The sequence below is a fragment of the Salmo salar genome, chromosome ssa06 (assembly GCF_905237065.1).
Source record: "Salmo salar chromosome ssa06, Ssal_v3.1, whole genome shotgun sequence".
Taxonomy (NCBI): domain Eukaryota; kingdom Metazoa; phylum Chordata; class Actinopteri; order Salmoniformes; family Salmonidae; genus Salmo; species Salmo salar.
In genome coordinates this window covers 6,226,494-6,247,614 of record NC_059447.1, presented here as the reverse complement: position 1 = coordinate 6,247,614, position 21,121 = coordinate 6,226,494, and the positions used below count along the sequence as shown (strand labels likewise).

The window sequence follows — 21,121 nt, the reverse complement described above, 5'->3', positions numbered from 1 at the left end:
GTTATCCTGTTCATGTTGTCTGGTTATCCTGTTCATGTTGTCTGGTTATCCTGTTCATGTTGTCTGTTTATCATGTTATCCTGTTCATGTTGTCTGGTTATCCTGTTCATGTTGTCTGGTTATCCTGTTCATGTTGTCTGGTTATCCTGTTCATGTTGTCTGGTTATCCTGTTATCCTGTTCATGCTGTCTGGTTATCCTGTTCATGTTGTCTGGTTATCCTGTTATCCTGTTCATGTTGTCTGTTTATCATGTTATCCTGTTCATGTTGTCTGGTTATCCTGTTATCCTGTTCATGTTGTCTGGTTATCCTGTTCATGTTGTCTGTTTATCCTGTTCATGTTGTCTGGTTATCCTGTTCATGTTGTCTGGTTATCCTGTTATCCTGTTCATGTTGTCTGGTTATCCTGTTATCCTGTTCATGTTGTCTGGTTATCCTGTTATCCTGTTCATGTTGTCTGGTTATCCTGTTATCCTGTTCATGTTGTCTGGTTATCCTGTTATCCTGTTCATGTTGTCTGGTTATCCTGTTCATGTTGTCTGTTTATCCTGTTATCCTGTTCATGTTGTCTGTTTATCCTGTTCATGTTGTCTGGTTATCCTGTTCATGTTGTCTGGTTATCCTGTTATCCTGTTCATGTTGTCTGGTTATCCTGTTATCCTGTTCATGTTGTCTGGTTATCATGTTATCCTGTTCATGTTGTCTGGTTATCCTGTTCATGTTGTCTGGTTATCCTGTTATCCTGTTCATGTTGTCTGGTTATCCTGTTATCCTGTTCATGTTGTCTGGTTATCCTGTTCATGTTGTCTGGTTATCCTGTTATCCTGTTCATGTTGTCTGGTTATCCTGTTATCCTGTTCATGTTGTCTGGTTATCCTGTTATCCTGTTCATGTTGTCTGGTTATCCTGTTATCCTGTTCATGTTGTCTGGTTATCCTGTTCATGTTGTCTGTTTATCCTGTTATCCTGTTCATGTTGTCTGTTTATCCTGTTCATGTTGTCTGGTTATCCTGTTCATGTTGTCTGGTTATCCTGTTATCCTGTTCATGTTGTCTGGTTATCCTGTTATCCTGTTCATGTTGTCTGGTTATCATGTTATCCTGTTCATGTTGTCTGGTTATCCTGTTCATGTTGTCTGGTTATCCTGTTATCCTGTTCATGTTGTCTGGTTATCCTGTTATCCTGTTCATGTTGTCTGTTTATCCTGTTCATGTTGTCTGGTTATCCTGTTATCCTGTTCATGTTGTCTGGTTATCCTGTTATCCTGTTCATGTTGTCTGGTTATCCTGTTATCCTGTTCATGTTGTCTGGTTATCCTGTTATCCTGTTCATGTTGTCTGGTTATCCTGTTCAAGTTGTCTGTTTATCCTGTTATCCTGTTGATGTTGTCTGTTTATCCTGTTGATGCTGTCTGTTTATCCTGTTGATGTTGTCTGGTTATCCTGTTCATGTTGTCTGTTTATCCTGTTATCCTGTTCATGTTGTCTGGTTATCCTGTTATCCTGTTCATGTTGTCTGGTTATCCTGTTGATGTTGTCTGTTTATCCTGTTTATCCTGTTATCCTGTTCATGTTGTCTGGTTATCCTGCTCATGTTGTCTGTTTATCCTGTTCATGTTGTCTGTTTATCATGTTATCCTGTTCATGTTGTCTGGTTATCCTGATCATGTTGTCTGGTTATCCTGTTATCCTGTTCATGTTGTCTGTTTATCCTGTTGATGCTGTCTGGTTATCCTGTTCATGTTGTCTGGTTATCCTGTTCATGTTGTCTGGTTATCCTGTTATCCTGTTCATGCTGTCTGTTTATCCTGTTCATGTTGTCTGTTTATCATGTTATCCTGTTCATGTTGTCTGGTTATCCTGTTCATGTTGTCTGGTTATCCTGTTCATGTTGTCTGGTTATCCTGTTCATGTTGTCTGGTTATCCTGTTATCCTGTTCATGCTGTCTGTTTATCCTGTTCATGTTGTCTGGTTATCCTGCTCATGTTGTCTGTTTATCCTGTTCATGTTGTCTGTTTATCATGTTATCCTGTTCATGTTGTCTGGTTATCCTGTTCATGTTGTCTGGTTATCCTGTTCATGTTGTCTGGTTATCCTGTTCATGTTGTCTGGTTATCATGTTATCCTGTTCATGTTGTCTGGTTATCCTGTTCATGTTGTCTGGTTATCCTGTTATCCTGTTCATGTTGTCTGGTTATCCTGTTATCCTGTTCATGTTGTCTGTTTATCCTGTTCATGTTGTCTGGTTATCCTGTTATCCTGTTCATGTTGTCTGGTTATCCTGTTATCCTGTTCATGTTGTCTGGTTATCCTGTTATCCTGTTCATGTTGTCTGGTTATCCTGTTATCCTGTTCATGTTGTCTGGTTATCCTGTTCAAGTTGTCTGTTTATCCTGTTATCCTGTTGATGTTGTCTGTTTATCCTGTTGATGCTGTCTGTTTATCCTGTTGATGTTGTCTGGTTATCCTGTTCATGTTGTCTGTTTATCCTGTTATCCTGTTCATGTTGTCTGGTTATCCTGTTATCCTGTTCATGTTGTCTGGTTATCCTGTTGATGTTGTCTGTTTATCCTGTTTATCCTGTTATCCTGTTCATGTTGTCTGGTTATCCTGCTCATGTTGTCTGTTTATCCTGTTCATGTTGTCTGTTTATCATGTTATCCTGTTCATGTTGTCTGGTTATCCTGTTATCCTGTTCATGTTGTCTGTTTATCCTGTTGATGCTGTCTGGTTATCCTGTTCATGTTGTCTGGTTATCCTGTTCATGTTGTCTGGTTATCCTGTTATCCTGTTCATGCTGTCTGTTTATCCTGTTCATGTTGTCTGTTTATCATGTTATCCTGTTCATGTTGTCTGGTTATCCTGTTATCCTGTTCATGTTGTCTGGTTATCCTGTTATCCTGTTCATGTTGTCTGGTTATCCTGTTCATGTTGTCTGGTTATCCTGTTATCCTGTTCATGTTGTCTGTTTATCATGTTATCCTGTTCATGTTGTCTGGTTATCCTGTTATCCTGTTCATGTTGTCTGGTTATCCTGTTATCCTGTTCATGTTGTCTGGTTATCCTGTTCATGTTGTCTGGTTATCCTGTTCATGTTGTCTGGTTATCCTGTTATCCTGTTCATGTTGTCTGGTTATCCTGTTCATGTTGTCTGGTTATCCTGTTCATGTTGTCTGGTTATCCTGTTATCCAGTTGATGTTGTCTGTTTATCCTGTTATCCTGCTCATGTTGTCTGTTTATCCTGTTATCCTGTTCATGTTGTCTGGTTATCCTGCTCATGTTGTCTGGTTATCCTGTTATCCTGTTCATGTTGTCTGGTTATCTTGTTCATGTTGTCTGTTTATCCTGTTATCCTGTTCATGTTGTCTGGTTATCCTGCTCATGTTGTCTGGTTATCCTGTTATCCTGTTCATGTTGTCTGGTTATCCTGCTCATGTGGTCTGGTTATCCTGTTATCCTGTTCATGTTGTCTGGTTATCCTGTTCATGTTGTCTGGTTATCCTGTTATCCTGTTCATGTTGTCTGGTTATCTTGTTCATGTTGTCTGTTTATCCTGTTATCCTGTTCATGTTGTCTGGTTATCCTGTTCATGTTGTCTGGTTATCCTGTTCATGTTGTCTGGTTATCCTGTTCATGTTGTCTGTTTATCCTGTTCATGTTGTCTGGTTATCCTGTTATCCTGTTCATGTTGTCTGGTTATCCTGTTATCCTGTTCATGTTGTCTGGTTATCCTGTTATCCTGTTCATGTTGTCTGGTTATCCTGTTATCCTGTTCATGTTGTCTGGTTATCCTGTTCATGTTGTCTGGTTATCCTGTTATCCTGTTCATGTTGTCTGGTTATCCTGTTATCCTGTTCATGTTGTCTGGTTATCCTGTTCATGTTGTCTGGTTATCCTGTTATCCTGTTCATGTTGTCTGGTTATCCTGTTATCCTGTTCATGTTGTCTGGTTATCCTGTTATCCTGTTCATGTTGTCTGTTTATCCTGTTCATGTTGTCTGGTTATCCTGTTATCCTGTTCATGTTGTCTGTTTATCCTGTTCATGTTGTCTGGTTATCCTGTTATCCTGTTCATGTTGTCTGGTTATCTTGTTCATGTTGTCTGGTTATCCTGTTATCCTGTTGATGTTGTCTGGTTATCCTGTTATCCTGTTCATGTTGTCTGTTTATCCTGTTCATGTTGTCTGTTTATCCTGTTATCCTGTTCATGTTGTCTGGTTATCTTGTTCATGTTGTCTGGTTATCCTGTTATCCTGTTGATGTTGTCTGGTTATCCTTTTAATCCTGTTGTCATCCTTCTCTCATCTATTTGGTCTTCCATTCTCCTCCCTTTCTTTCTTCCATTCTCCTTTTCTTTCGTCCGAGGCCCTACAGGTTACATTCTTCCATTCTTCTCTCTCAGGCCACCAGCTTGTTTATTAGCTTTAGTCTGCGTCCCTAATGGAACCCTACGCTCTTAGAAAAAAGGGTTCCAAAAGGGTTTTTCAGCTGTCCCCGTACGATAACCCTTTTTGCTTCCAGGTAGAACTCTTTGGTTCCATGTAGAACCCTCTGTGTAAAGGGGTTCTACCTGGAACCAAAAATGGTTTTTCAAGGGATTCTCTTATGGGGACAGCTGAAGAACCCTTTTATAGGTTCTAGATAGCACCTATTTATTTATTTTTCTAAGAGTGTATTCCCTATATAGTGCACTACTTTTGAGTTGAGCCCTATGGGACTAGGGTGCCATTTGGGACGAACACTTACCTTTTCCAAGCCATCTACAGCTCAGTCATTTCTCTGATCTGGTCACATTGGTGCTGTTTAACCTTTATAGCTTTAAATTGCTATCAGTCATGTGTTTTACAGAATGACATCACGTTTTCCCCTTAACGGTTCAGGATACAGTGATAAGACTATTCTGTGTTATTATTGGAGAGAACAACATAAAGCATCCATAGTCTGTGACCTGTGTGTAGTCTGTCTCTGAGGTGCAGGAAGCCAGGCTAGCCCGTAACCTGTGTGTAATCTTTGTCTCTGAGGTGCAGGAAGCCAGGCTAGCCCGTAACCTGTGTGTAATCTTTGTCTCTGAGGTGTAGGAAGCCAGGCTAGCCCGTAACCTGTGTGTAATCTTTGTCTCTGAGGTGTAGGAAGCCAGGCTAGCCCGTAACCTGTGTGTAATCTTTGTCTCTGAGGTGTAGGAAGCCAGGCTAGCCCGTAACCTGTGTGTAATCTTTGTCTCTGAGGTGCAGGAAGCCAGGCTAGCCCGTAACCTGTGTGTAATCTTTGTCTCTGAGGTGTAGGAAGCCAGGCTAGCCCGTGACCTGTGTGTAATCTTTGTCTCTGAGGTGCAGGAAGCCAGGCTAGCCCGTAACCTGTGTGTAATCTTTGTGTCTAAGGTGCAGGAAGCCAGACTAGCCCGGGATAACGAAGCCTTGAAGAAGACCCTCCAGGACTACGATGAGATGGTGGAGAAGTGAGTAGACCCCGCCCCTACTTAGTATTCTCCTGTCTGATTGGTAGCTTGTCTCACCTTTCTCTTCCCTGATTGGTGACTTACCTCACCTACTCTGCTGGTTGGTCACTTTGGTCCATTATTCTTCCCTTTTTGGTGGCTGGTCTAGACCTTCTCCCTGCCTGATTGGTGGCTGGTCTGGACCTTCTCCCTGTCTGATTGTCTGAATGGGGTATTTCCTCTACTTCCATATTGGTGACTTGACCTCTCCCAGGCTAACATCTACTGCTACAGTGCTTCCTCCTTTAAAAGTTGAGAGCTTACGCCGTGGGACTTAGAGGTACCCAGCGTCGCGGCTTCATTGCTCCAGACCACCACAAGGGGGAGTTAGAGCACTCATTATGCATTTAGGTCCCAAGGTTGACCATATCGAGTGGTTTGACGTTATGCCACCTGTTGCTGGTGACTTTCTTCAGCAAAAATGTCTGACAAAAACATTACGGTGGAAGCAAATGTAAGTAATTATAACGTCATAACGAGTCAAGCAAAAAAATTACAATTGAGAGGAATATGTTAGTTAACCTCTATGGGCAAGGTGGGACGCCTGCATCCCCCCCGTGGTGCACTCCATCAACAGCAGGTGCATTTCAAGAGCGGCAAATTTGAATCCAAATAAATGTCAAAATTCAAATTTTTCAAACATACAACTATTTTACACCCTTTGAAAGATAAACATCTCCTTAATCTAACCACGTTTTACGATTTCAAAAAGGTTTTACGGCGAAAGCATAAATTTAGAGTATGTTAGGACAGTACATTTACAAGAGTTGTGTGTAATGTTTTGTCAATTCAAAGACAGGGTCACCAAAACCATAAAACCAGCTAAAATGATGCACTAACCTTTTACAATCTCCATCAGATGACACTCCTAGGACATTATGTTAGACAATGCATGCATTTTTAGTTCTATCAAGTTCATATTTATATCCAAAAACAGCGTTTTACTATGGCATTGATGTTGAGGAAATCGTTTCCCTCCAATAACCGGCAGTCAAGTCAGCATCACAAATTAAATAATTAAAATTAGAAAACATTGGTAAAATATTATATTGTCATTTAAAGAATTATAGATTTACATCTCTTGAACGCAATCAACTTGCCAGATTTAAAAATAACCTTACTGGGAAATCACACTTTGCAATAATCTGAGCACTGCGCCCAGAAAAATACGCGTTGCGATACAGACTAGTCGTCATGTTGGGGAGATCTAAAATCGAAAATACTATGTAAATAATCCATTACCTTTGATTCTCTTCATCAGATGTCACTTCCAGGTATCACAGGTCCATAACGAATGTAGTTTTGTTCAAAAAAGCTCATCATTTATGTCCAAAAATCTCCGTCTTGTTAGCACATGATCTAAGCCCGCCGGACTTCACTTCATGAACGAGGGGAAAAAATATATTTACGTTCGTTCAAACATGTCAAACGTTGTATAGCATAAATCATTAGGGCCTTTTTAACCAGAACATGAATAATATTCAAGGTGGACGAATGCATACTCTTTTATAACGTATTGGAACGAGGGTACCCAACATGAACTCGCGCCAGGTGTCTAATGGGCCATCATCGTTCCATGGCTCTTGTTCGGTCAGATCTCCCTCCAGAGGACTCAAAACACTTTGTAAAGGCTGGTGACATCTAGTGGAAGCAATAGGAAGTGCCAAAATATTCCTCAGCCCCTGTGTTTTTCAATGGCATAGGTTTAAAGGTAATACAACACATCAGGTATCCACTTCCTGTCAGAAAATGTCTCAGGGTTTTGCCTGCCAAATGAGTTCTGTTATACTCACAGACACCATTCAAACAGTTTTAGAAACTTTAGAGTGTTTTCTATCCATATATAATAAGTATATGCATATTCTAGTTACTGGGTAGGATTAGTAACCAGATTAAATCGGGTACATTTTTTTTATCCAGCCGTGCAAATACTGCCCCCTAGCCCTAACAGGTTAATGTAGAGACAAACAATTGTGCATATTTTTTGGTCATATAGTTCATTTACGAAAATTGCGATTTAGCAAGTTCTTTTTCAGTCATATCCAATACCAGGTGTATCAAACTCCATTCTTTGAATGATGCTGTGTCTGCATGTATGTATTACAATTATACACTTCAACAGTGTTTACCACTCCTGCTCCTGGGACATCAATGATTACACATTGTAACTATGCAATAGACTAGAAACATGATTTAAGTAAAGGCTGATTTGTAGTTTATATATACAGAAAGAAAAATTACACTACATTTTCTATGCATATCTAACTCCCTTCATCTGCATTAATCTGAGGAGGTTCTCCCAGCCATGTGGACGATAGAAAACAGGGCAGCAAAATGTGTTTGTCGCCAGAGCGATTTAGAGCATATTACTATTTGCCTGTGAATAACCAGACCTTCATACAAATTTGCTTTGAATTCTTGACGCACAACCGAAGGTGCTGTCATATCCTGCCAGCATGCCCACAAGCGAGCCACTCAGGCGGAGAATGACGTGTGGAAGAGGGAGAGGAACGAGATGGGAGTAATAATCCAGGCTATTTGCTCTAACACCGACATAATAATGTAATGAAACACGCAGGGAGCAGGTTTCGATTGTGGCCAAAAACACTTTATCAATTGGAATCTTTAACATGTGGAAAGGGGAAACAGTATTATTATTCATTTTTCACAAGCGTAGCAGGCTGTGAATTCTGCTAACAAGGATGGGCTATTAGCTGAACAATAGACTATTCAACCTTTACTAAAGAATTGTCTAATAGCCGAGCTATGTGTGACCCCCCCCCCAACTTGAGCTAGGTGTGACCCCCCCCCCCCCCTAACTTGAGCTAGGTGTGACCCCCCCCTCCCCAACTTGAGCTAGGTGTGACCCCCCCTTCCCCAACTTGAGCTAGGTGTGACCCCCCCCCAACTTGAGCTAGGTGTGACCCCCCCTCCCCCCAACTTGAGCTAGGTGTGACCCCCCCAACTTAAGCTAGGTGTGACCCCCCCCAACTTGAGCTAGGTGTGACCCCCCCCAACTTGAGCTAGGTGTGACCCCCCCTCCCTCCCAACTTGAGCTAGGTGTGACCCCCCCCAACTTGAGCTAGGTGTGACCCCCCCCAACTTGAGCTAGGTGTGACCCCCCCCAACTTGAGCTAGGTGTGACCCCCCCCAACTTGAGCTAGGTGTGACCCCCCCCAACTTGAGCTAGGTGTGACCCCCCCCAACTTGAGCTAGGTGTGACCCCCCCCCCAACTTGAGCTAGGTGTGACCCCCCTCCCCAACTTGAGCTAGGTGTGACCCCCCCTCCCCAACTTGAGCTAGGTGTGACCCCCCCCCCAACTTGAGCTAGGTGTGACCCCCCCTTCCCCAACTTGAGCTAGGTGTGACCCCCCCCCCAACTTGAGCTAGGTGTGACCCCCCTCCCCCAACTTGAGCTAGGTGTGACCCCCCCCAACTTAAGCTAGGTGTGAGCCCCCCCAACTTGAGCTAGGTGTGACCCCCCCCAACTTGAGCTAGGTGTGACCCCCCCTCCCCAACTTGAGCTAGGTGTGACCCCCCCCAACTTGAGCTAGGTGTGACCCCCCCCAACTTGAGCTAGGTGTGACCCCCCCTCCCCCCAACTTGAGTTAGGTGTGACCCCCCCTTCCCCAACTTGAGCTAGGTGTGACCCCCCCCAACTTGAGCTAGGTGTGACCCCCCCCAACTTGAGCTAGGTGTGACCCCCCCCCAACTTGAGCTAGGTGTGACCCCCCCCAACTTGAGCTAGGTGTGACCCCCCTCCCCAACTTGAGCTAGGTGTGACCCCCCCTCCCCAACTTGAGCTAGGTGTGACCCCCCCCCAACTTGAGCTAGGTGTGACCCCCCTCCCCCCAACTTGAGCTAGGTGTGACCCCCCCAACTTAAGCTAGGTGTGAGCCCCCCCAACTTGAGCTAGGTGTGACCCCCCCCCAACTTGAGCTAGGTGTGACCCCCCCTCCCCAACTTGAGCTAGGTGTGACCCCCCCTCCCCAACTTGAGCTAGGTGTGACCCCCCCCTCCCCAACTTGAGCTAGGTGTGACCCCCCCTCCCCAACTTGAGCTAGGTGTGACCCCCCCTCCCCAACTTGAGCTAGGTGTGACCCCCCCCCAACTTGAGCTAGGTGTGACCCCCCCCAACTTGAGCTAGGTGTGACCCCCCCCAACGTGAGCTAGGTGTGAATCCCCTCAACTTGCAACAAATCATTTGTATTTACCTTTCCACATCTACCTACACACGGTTAACGTTCTGGTCATGGCTCCTGAGTGGCGCAGTCATCTCAGTGCAAGAGGCATTACTACAGTCCCTGGTTCGAATACAGGCTGTATCACATCCGCCCGTGATTGAGAGTGCCATAGGGCGGCACACAATTGGCAGAGCGTCATCCGGGTTTGGCTGGGGTAGGCCATCATTGTAAATAAGAATTTGTTCTTACCTGACTTGCCTAGTTAAATAAAGGTTCCATTTAAAAAACAACTGGCGGCAACCGCAGCTCAATAGGAGGTGAACAGTGGCTGGTGCTGAAAATATAGCTAACATGTTATGCAAGTGTTGCACACCAACAGATGGAGAAAACCTACACCAGTCGAGCAATTCATTTCAACAATAATCTTCATTTTAATTTGACTTTACAAACAACAAGAGGGCTTAATTGGAGCCTAGACCTGTATACAGTGACTTAGGGTTCATGTTGCACTTCCTAAAGCTTCCACTAGATGTCAGCAGTCTTTAGAACGGTGTTTGAAGATTCTATGGTGAATTTGAAGGGAATACCAGCTGTGGTAAACTGGTGTCCCATTATAAGGCATGGGCTCAAGTCACGCGCAATGACTTGGGAGCGAGCTGAGTTCATATTCACTCCTAAAGAGAACGGATAGGTCCGGTTGGAATTTCATTCAAGGTATATGATAAAAACAACCTAAAGATTGATTCTATACATCGTTTGACATGTTTCTACAAACTGTAGTATAACTTTTTTGACTTTTCGTCTGGACTAAGTAAGCATGCGCGTAGTGGATTTGGATAGTGAACCTAACGCGCGAACAAAATGGATTATTTGGAAATAAATATGAACTTTATCGAACATTTATTGTGGAGCTGGGATTCCTGGGAGTGCCTTCTGATGAAGATAATCAAAGGTAAGTGAATATTTATAATGTAATTTCTTAGTTTTATTGACTCCAAGATGGCGGGTTTCTGTTTGCTAGTTGTTAGTGTCATCTGGGCTGTACTCAGATAATTGCAAATTGTGTTTTCGCCGTGAACCTTTTTTGAAATCTGACAAAGCGATTACATTTAGGAAAAGTGTATCTATAATTCTGTGCATAACACTTCTATATTGATCAATGTTTACGATGAGAATTTACGTACTATGTGTGCTCATTGTGCTGATTCACCGGAGGGTTTGGAGGGAAAACATTTCTCAACATTACGCGCCAATGTAAAATGCTGTTTTTGGATATAAATATGAACATTATCAAGCAAAACATACATGTATTGTGTAACATAATGTCCTAGGAGTGTCATCTGATGAAGATTGTCAAAGGTTAGTGCTTCATTTAACTGTGTTTTGGGTTTTTGTGATGCATCTAGTTGCTTGGAAAATGGCTGTGTGGTGTTTCTTGTGAAGTTTATGTCCTAACATAATCTAATTTTATGCTTTCGCCGTAAAGCCTTTTTGAAATCGGACAATGTGGTTAGATTAACCTCTTACATCTAGACGTTCCGCTAGCGGAACACCTGCTCCAATATCCAATGATAGGCGTGGCGCGAATTACAAATTCCTCAAAAATACAAAAACTTCAATTTTTCAAACATATGACTATTTCACAGCATTTTAAAGATAAGACTCTCCTTTATCTAACCACACTGTCCGATTTCAAAAAGGCTTTACAGCGAAAGCAAAACATTAGATTATGTCAGCAGAGTACCAAGCCAGAAATAATCAGACACCCATTTTTCAAGCTAGCATATAATGTCACAAAAACCCAGAAGACAGCTATATGCAGCACTAACCTTTGATGATCTTCATCAGATGACACACCTAGGACATTATGTTATACAATACATGCATGTTTTGTTCAATCAAGTTCATATTTATATCAAAAACCAGCTTTTTACATTAGCATGTGACGTTCAGAACTAGCATACCCCCACTTCCGGGGAATTTGCTAACAATTTACTAAATTACTCACGATAAACGTTCACAAAAAGCATAACAATTATTTTAAGAATTATAGATACATAACTCCTCTATTCACTCGATATGTCCGATTTTAAAATAGCTTTTTGGTGAAAGCACATTTTGCAATATTCTAAGTACATAGCCCAGGCATCACGGGCTAGCTATTTAGACACCCGGCAAGTTTAGCACTCACCAATATCAGATTTACTATTATAAAAGTTTGATTACCTTTTGTTGTCTTCGTCAGAATGCACTCCCAGGACTGCTACTTCAATAACAAATGTTGGTTTGGTCCAAAATAATCCATCGTTATATCCGAATTGCGGCGTTTTGTTCGTGCGTCCCAGACACTATCCGAATGGTAAAGAAGGGTCATGCGCATGGCGCAATTCGTGACCAAAAAAATCTAAATATTCCATTACCGTACTTCGAAGCATGTCAACCGCTGTTTAAAATCAATTTTTATGCCATTTTTCGTGTAAAAAAGCGATAATATTCCGACCGGGAATGTCCATTTAGCTAAACAGAGGAATGAAAACAAACCTTTCGGTCGACGCGGGCACGAGCCTGAGTCTCACAGTACTGTAACCAGCCACTACCCAAACGCGCTACTTTGTTTCAGCCAGAGCCTGCAAAGCCACGATTCCGCTTTTTACCGCCTTCTGAGACCCTATGGCAGCCGTAGGAAGTGTCACGGGACAGCTAAGATCCTCACTCTTCAATAAACAGAGACAAGAAGAACGACACCTTGTCAGACAGGCCACTTCCTGCATGAAATGTTCTCAGGTTTTTGCCTGCCATATGAGTTCTGTTATACTCAAAGACACCATTCAAACAGTTTTAGAAACTTTAGGGTGTTTTCTATCCAAAGCCAATAATTATATGCATATTCTAGTTACTGGGCAGGAGTAGTAACCAGATTAAATCGGGTATGTTTTTTATCCAGCCGTGAAAATACTGCCCCCTAGCCATAACAGGTTAACGAGAAGTTTATCTTTAAAATGGTGTAAAATAGTTGATTGTTTGAGAAAATGGAATTATGAGATTTTAGCTGTTTTAAATTTGGCGCTCTGATTTTCCACTGGCTGTTGTCAAAATCAATCCCGTTAACGGGATGAGAATGGGAAGGGGTCCCATAGAGGTTAAAGAAAAAAAAGTCTGCACGTTCGAACTAAAACAATGTAACTAATAATGAAAGCGCACATTTGTAAATCCCAAACTCTAAAAGTAATTGGAAAGGTAGATACAAATTATTTGTGACATTGTGGTTACAATAAAGAATGTAAACAAGATACTGTATTTTTATTTACTTTTATTTACTGCAGGCATTTTGAAAACAGGTTTTCAAACACGTGTTTTTCACAAGTGTACTGTAGTACTGTAGCAGGTGTAGTACTGTAGCGCTATAGGTGTATCCCATCATGCAAATGTTTCCTATTAGCAGGACAATAGACTTTTTATAACCCGGCTACTGTTGTGAAAATCCCTCAACTTGCAATGTATTCGATGCTTAATTATTCTAAAGTGTTACATTTCTAACTCAAAACAGCAGTACAGTATTTCTTCAGCGATATCTTTATGCTTTCGTTAATAAAATAACGAGTAAAAAGACATTCAAATGCAGATGTTTGTTTAAACTACATTTTAGTCGCACTTCCAGCCAGCTCCACGACCACAGGTAAAACCTTGCTGAGATGATCAATGTATTTGTTGCATTGTTGTATCGTAATTTTCTCTAGCCAAAACATCTTGATGACCTTGATCAGTTCATCTTTGCCTGTCGGCTTGGCAGAGTTACGGATGAATGTTTTCAGTTGATGCCAAACAAATTAGATCGGGTTTAAATCTGGAGACCTACATGTAGAGATGAATAAAATATGTTTAGATATACTGTAGGCCTACCGATGGTGTTTTAGGTCTTTTATTTATTTATTTAACCTTTATTTTACTACATAAAGGTCTACTTACTCTGCTGGTGTCTTGACCCAGTTTATGCCCTCATTTGCAATGCAAACCCGGGCGGCGGTGTGTTTTGGGTCTACTGTCTGCATTTGGAGAAGAAAACAAGACATTTAGCCTAACGGCCAACATTAGGTACAATAATATAAATATACATGTAAATAGGCCTAAACGTAACAAAATATTGCTATAATCCTACCTTGAAAGACACGATGTGGTCCCAGAAACACCTCTCTGACATAGGGTCCAGCATATCTCCCAGAAACACCTCTCTGACATGGGGTCCAGCATATCTCCCAGAAACACCTCTCTGACATGGGGTCCAGCATATCTCCCAGAAACACCTCTCTGACATGGGGTCCAGCATATCTCCCAGAAACACCTCTCTGACATAGGGTCCAGCATATCTCCCAGAAACACCTCTCTGACATGGGGTCCAGCATATCTCCCAGAAACACCTCTCTGACATGGGGTCCAGCATATCTCCCAGAAACACCTCTCTGACATGGGGTTCAGCATATCTCCCAGAAACACCTCTCTGACATGGGGTCCAGCATATCTCCCAGAAACACCTCTCTGACATGGGGTCCAGCATATCTCTTGATGATTTCTTCCTCAAAGAAATCTCGAGCCATGATACCTGAAAAAGGAGGCAAGAGTGAGTTATTGTGGAACACATAACAGTCCGTGAGGTGTAGGCTACAATATTTTATGTACCTTTTTCTTTGTAAATAGCTAAACTTACCATCAAAAATCAAATATGGGCCTGGTCCTTGGCGAGAAATTGCCCCCCCCACACATGGAGTTTGAGCGGATGCTTGGGACTCGGCTTGCTTGATTGCTCGAGGGCCACGGTTGATTCGTCTGTGAAGATGACATTATTGAATGTCTCGCCAGTTTGATCCATGCCTGGGCCTGCAGGACGCAAAGTTATTTTGTTTGTCAGACGAATCATTGGGTCGAAACTTCAGAACAGTACAAACAAGCGATCACACTTGGTTAATGTTTAGAGAATAAAAAAAATATATATATATATATATATATATACACTGCTCAAAAAAATAAAGGGAACACTAAAATAACACATCCTAGATCTGAATGAATGAAATAATCTTATTAAATACTTTTTTCTTTACATAGTTGAATGTGCTGACAACAAAAACACAAAAATAATCAATGGAAATCCAATTTGTCAACCCATGGAGGTCTGGATTTGGAGTCACACTCAAAATTAAAGTGGAAAACCACACTACAGGCTGATCCAACTTTGTAATGTCCTTAAAACAAGTCAAAATGAGGCTCAGTAGTGTGTGTGGCCTCCACGTGCCTGTATGACCTCCCTACAACGCCTGGGCATGCTCCTGATGAGGTGGTGGATGGTCTCCTGAGGGATCTCCTCCCAGACCTGGACTAAAGCATCCGCCAACTCCTGGACAGTCTGTGGTGCAACGTGGCGTTGGTGGATGGAGCGAGACATGATGTCCCAGATGTGCTCAATTGGATTCAGGTCTGGGGAACGGGCGGGCCAGTCCATAGCATCAATGCCTTCCTCTTGCAGGAACTGCTGACACACTCCAGCCACATGAGGTCTAGCATTGTCTTGCATTAGGAGGAACCCAGGGCCAACCGCACCAGCATATGGTCTCACAAGGGGTCTGAGGATCTCATCTCGGTACCTAATGGCAGTCAGGCTACCTCTGGCGAGCACATGGAGGGCTGTGCGGCCCCCCAAAGAAATGCCACCCCACACCATGATTGACACACCGTCAAACCGGTCATGCTGGAGGATGTTGCAGGCAGCAGAACGTTCTCCACAGCGTCTCCAGACTCTGTCACGTCTGTCACATGTGCTCAGTGTGAACCTGCTTTCATCTGTGAAGAGCACAGGGCGCCAGTGGGGAATTTGCCAATCTTGGTGTTCTCTGGCAAATGCCAAACGTCCTGCATGGTGTTGGGCTGTAAGCACAACCCCCACCTGTGGACGTCGGGCCCTCATACCACCCTCATGGAGTCTGTTTCTGACCGTTTGAGCAGACACATGCACATTTGTGGCCTGCTGGAGGTCATTTTGCAGGGCTCTGGCAGTGCTCCTCCTGCTCCTCCTTGCACAAAGGCGGAGGTAGCGGTCCTGCTGTTGGGTTGTTGCCCTCCTACGGCCTCCTCCACGTCTCCTGATGTACTGGCCTGTCTCCTGGTAGCGCCTCCATGCTCTGGACACTACGCTGACAGACACAGCAAACCTTCTTGCCACAGCTCGCATTGATGTGCCATCCTGGATGAGCTGCACTACCTGAGCCACTTGTGTGGGTTGTAGACTCCGTCTCATGCTACCACTAGAGTGAAAGCACCGCCAGCATTCAAAAGTGACCAAAATATCAGCCAGGAAGCATAGGAACTGAGAAGTGGTCTGTGGTCACCACCTGCAGAACCACTCCTTTATTGGGGGTGTCTTGCTAATTGCCTATAATTTCCACCTGTTGTCTATTCCATTTGCACAACAGCATGTGAAATGTATTGTCAATCAGTGTTGCTTCCTAAGTGGACAGTTTGATTTCACAGAAGTGTGATTGATTTCACAGAAGTGTGATTGACTTGGAGTTACATTGTGTTGTTTAAGTGTTCCCTTTATTTTTTTGAGCAGTGTATATATATATAGCCGAGTCCCAAGCATCCGCTTGTTAAATTAAAACGAAATCTCCGGCCTGAGGAGAGACACATGGAACGATGGGATGATAGGTTAATGTGGTAATTGGGGGAAAGCTTTAACCTATAACATACCTCGTTTAATCTCCTTAGGACTTTAAACGGCCCCACAAATCGCAGACTCAGCTTCCGGCAGGACAGGCGGAGGGGCAGGTTTCGGGTCGAGAGCCAGACCCTGTCCCCCGGTGCAAACACCGGGGCCTCACTGCGGCGACGGTCTGCACCAGCTTTTTGACGTCGTACGGCGCGCTGAAGGGGGACGTGAGCTGCGTCCCAGGTCTCCTCCGCGCGCCGGAACCAGTGGTCCACCGCAGGAGCCTCGGTCTGACTCTGATGCCAAGGGGCCAGAACCGGCTGATAACCCAACACACACTGAAATGGAGTGAGGTTAGTGGAGGAGTGGCGGAGCGAGTTCTGAGCCATCTCTGCCCAGGGCACAAACGCCGCCCACTCCCCCGGCCGATCCTGGCAATAAGACCTCAGAAACCTACCCACATCCTGATTAACTCTCTCCACCTGCCCGTTACTTTCGGGGTGAAAACCCGAGGTAAGGCTAACCGAGACCCCCAGACGTTCCATTAACGCCTTCCAAACCCTTGACGTGAACTGGGGCCCTCGATCAGACACTATATCCTCAGGCACCCCGTAGTGCCGAAAGACGTGTGTAAACAGAGCCTCCGCCATCTGTAGGGCCGTAGGGAGACCGGGCAAAGGGAGGAGACGACAGGACTTAGAAAAGCGATCCACAACGACCAGGATCGTGGTGTTACCTTTTGATGGTGGAAGATTGGTTATGAAATCCACCGACAAGTGCGACCACGGCCGCTGTGGAACGGGTAAGGGTTGTAACTTACCCCTGGGTAGGTGTCTAGGAGCCTTGCACTGGGCGCACACTGAGCAGAAGGAAACATAAACCCTCAAGTCCTTAGCTAAGGTGGGCCACCAGTACCTCCCACTAAGACAGCGCATTGTCCGACCAATCCCAGGATGACCAGAGGAGGGTGACGTGTGAGCCCAGTAGATCAATCGGTCGCGGACAGCGGATGGAACGTACAGACGCCCAGCTGGACACTGAGGGGGAACGGGCTCTGCACGTGACGCCCGCTCAATGTCCGCGTCCAGCTCCCATACTACCAGTGCCACCAAACAAGAGGCTGGGATGATGGGAGTGGGATCCGTGGACCGCTCCTCTGTGTCATACAGCCGGGACAGTGCGTCTGCCTTGACGTTCTGGGAACCTGGTCTATAAGAGCGGGTAAACACAAAACGGGTGAAAAACATGGCCCACCTTGCCTGGCGAGGATTCAGTCTCCTCGCCTCCCGGATGTACTCCAGATTGCGGTGGTCAGTCCAGATGAGGAAAGGGTGTTTAGCCCCCTCAAGCCAGTGTCTCCACACCTTCAGAGCCTTGACGATAGCCAACAGCTCCCTGTCCCCCACATCATAGTTTTGCTCCTCCGGGCTGAGCTTCTTAGAGAAGAAGGCACAGGGGCGGAGCTTAGGTGGCGTACCTGAACGCTGAGAGAGCACAGCTCCTATCCCAGCCTCAGATGCGTCCACCTCCACTATGAATTGCAGAGACGGATCCGGATGAGCCAACACAGGAACCGAGGTAAACAGAGCCTTCAGTTTCCTAAAAGCCCTGTCCGACCCAGCCGACCACTGCATGCGCACCGGACCCCCCTTCAGCAGTCAGGTAATGGGAGCAGCTATCTGACCAAAACCCCGGATAAATCTCCGGTAGTAATTGGCAAACCCTAAAAATCGCTGCACTTCCTTTACCGTGGTGGGAGTCGGCCAATTACGCACGGCTGTAATATGGTCACTCTCCATCTCCACTCCTGACGATATCCTAAGAAAGAGACGGACTGTTTAAAGAACAAGCATTTCTCAGCCTTGACATACAGGTCATGCTCCAACAGGTGACCAAGCACTTTGCGCACCAGGGACACATGCTCGGCGCGTGTAGCGGAGTAAATCAGAATGTCATCGATATACACCACTACACCCTGCCCGTGCAGGTCCCTGAAAATCTCATCGACAAAAGATTGGAAGACTGATGGAGCATTTTTTAACCCGTACGGCATGACAAGGTACTCATAATGCCCTGAGGTGGTACTAAATGCTGTCTTCCACTCGTCTCCATCTCGGATACGCACCAGGTTGTACGCACTCCTGAGATCCAGTTTTGTGAAGAAGCGCACGCCGTGCATTAATTCAATCACCGGGGCGATCAGAGGTAGCGGGTAACTGTACCCCACTGTAATTTTATTAAGACCTCTAATCAATGCACGGTCCTTCTTCTTCACAAAAAAGAAACTCGAGGAGACGGGTGAGATGGAGGGCCTAATGTATCCCTGACGCAGGGATTCGGAAACATATGTCTCCATAGCCACCGTCTCCGCTTGGGACAGGGGATACACGTGACTCTTGGGAAGTGTAGCGTCTGCCATGAGATTTATCGCACAATCCCCCTGTCGATGAGGTGGTAATTGAGTCGCCTTCCTTTTACAGAAGGCGAGAGCCAAATCGGCATATTCAGGGGGAATGCGCACGGTGGAGACCTGGTCTGGACTTTCCACCGTAGTAGCACCAACGGAAACCCCTACACACCTACCTGAGCACTCTCGCGACCACCCCGTAAGAGCCCTCTGTGGCCAAGAAAAAGTGGGGTTATGACTAGTTAACCAGGGCAGACCCAGCACCACCGGATACGCAGGAGTGTCGATAAGGAAAATACTAATTTTCTCCTTGTGACCCCCCCTGCGTCACCATAGTCAATGGAGCCGTGGCCTCCCTAATCAACCCTGACCCTAATGGTCGACTGTCTAAGGTGTGAATGGGAAAAGGTACTTTCACCGGTACAATAAGGATCCCTAAACTATGAGCCAACGTTTGATCAATAAAGTTCCCAGCCGCGCCTGAATCTACTAGTGCTTTATGCTGGGAATGAGGGGAAAAATCTGGAAAAGTGACAGACAGAAATATATGAGCAACAGAGGGCTCTGGATGAGAATGGTGCCTACTCACCTGGGGTGGCGCCAGAGCCCCCTGCATGTTACCTCGATTCCCAGAAGAACCTACCCGGCACCAACCAGCAGTGTGTCCTCTGCGGTCACCGATGGTACACGAGCGGGAACTCCCTCCGGTCTCCCTGTGCACCCTCTCTCCTGGCTCCATGGTTATAGGAGAGGGGGTGCGGGAGGATGAAACCACCAGACCCCGTTCTGGACGTCCGCGAGCAGCCAGCCTGTTGTCCAACCGGATGGACAGATCCACCAGCTGGTCGAAGGTTAGGGTGGTGTCTCTACAGGCCAGCTCCCGACGGACGTCCTCCCGCAGACTGCAGCGATAATGATCTATCAGGGCCCCGTGATTCCATCCTGCACCGGCTGCCAGGGTCCTGAACTCCAATGCGAAATCCTGGGCACTCCTCGTCTCCTGCCTCAGATGGTAGAGGCGCTCACCCGCCGCTCTGCCCTCGGGTGGGTGGTCGAAGACTGCCCGGAAACGGCGGATGAACTCCTCATATCAGTCCAACGCCGTATCTCCTCCTTCAACCATAGCGCTGGCCCATTCCAGGGCTCTCCCGGTAAGGCACGAGACGAGTCCGAAAATCTTCTCATGGTCTTATGGAACTGGGTGGACCGTGGCCAGATAAAGTTCTAATTGGAGCAGGAAACCCCGGCAGTTGGCAGTACTTCCGTCGTAACCCCGAGGCATGGCTAGACGGATACCACCCGGTTCAGGTTGACAAGGGGCGTTTTGGATCAACCCCGGTTGGGCTGGTGGAGGCGCTGGCTGAATCTCCCGTCTCTCCAAGCGGTCCATCAGCTGAACAGCGCGATCCATAGCAGTGCATGGATGTGATAGTCTCTCTGCATTCTTCTGGATGCGCTCCTCCACCTCCCTGTCCGGGATATCTTCTCCTGCTGACTTCAAAGAATTGGTCGGTGATTCTGTCATAGTCCGTGTATGTAGGTGGCAGGGAAGTCAGGGGCAGGAGAAAACAGAGTGGTTAAAAAATGGAGTATTTATTTCCAAAACCCACGTAGAAAAATAATCTGGGTAAAACAATAACCCGTCGCACACCGATACATAAACAACACGTACATAACAAACAAACAATCACCGACAGAGAAATGAGGGGAAGCAGAGGGTTAAATACACAACATATAATTACTGGGATATGAAACAGGTGTGTAAAGAGACCAGACAAAACCAATGGAAAATGAAAAACTGATCAATGGTGGCTAGAAGACCGGTGACGTCGATTGCCGAACACCACCCGAACAAGGAGGGGCATCAACTTTGGTAGAAGTCGTGACACTAACATATGCGAAATGAGTCTCACTAGTGTTGAGTAATGTGCTCTTAAAAGTGGTGCAGGTCTTATTTATTTTAAAAGAATATTGACATACTGAACAGTACTGTATTTCTTCATCAGCATCTTTATGCTTTCGTTAATAAAATAATGATAAAAATACTCTTTCTAAATGCAGATGGTGATTTAGATCTGGATCCATAATGAATTACTATGGGAATAAATATCACTGATTTACAGAAATATTGTAACAAAGTTGTCTAATGAAGGCAAACAATTTAGAATCCTCCAATCGTCTTCTGCTGTAGCCTACTCCCGACGTCACGTTGTACAGCGCCATATTTTCCATTCCATCCTAACGGAAACCCTGAGAGTTTCATTTTTCTCTGAATAGAAACACCATAATATTAATGAAATGAATTAAGCCACATTTCTTAAAATCAATCCCATATACTATG

The 21,121-nt window shown here is 45.1% G+C and overlaps 1 protein-coding gene across 2 annotated transcripts in view; it reads left to right on the top strand.

Annotated features, from left to right (window-relative positions):
- ift70 (intraflagellar transport 70) overlaps positions 1 to 21,121 on the top strand; it is a 62,457-nt gene that overhangs the window by 32,648 nt on the left and 8,688 nt on the right. The window contains exon 13 of one of the 2 annotated variants that reach the window (XM_045719666.1): positions 5,380 to 5,456. In XM_045719666.1, the coding sequence (XP_045575622.1) occupies positions 5,380 to 5,456 (77 nt within the window). The remainder of the gene's footprint in view (positions 1 to 5,379; positions 5,457 to 21,121) is intronic. The other variant, XM_045719667.1, reaches the window with a different exon arrangement.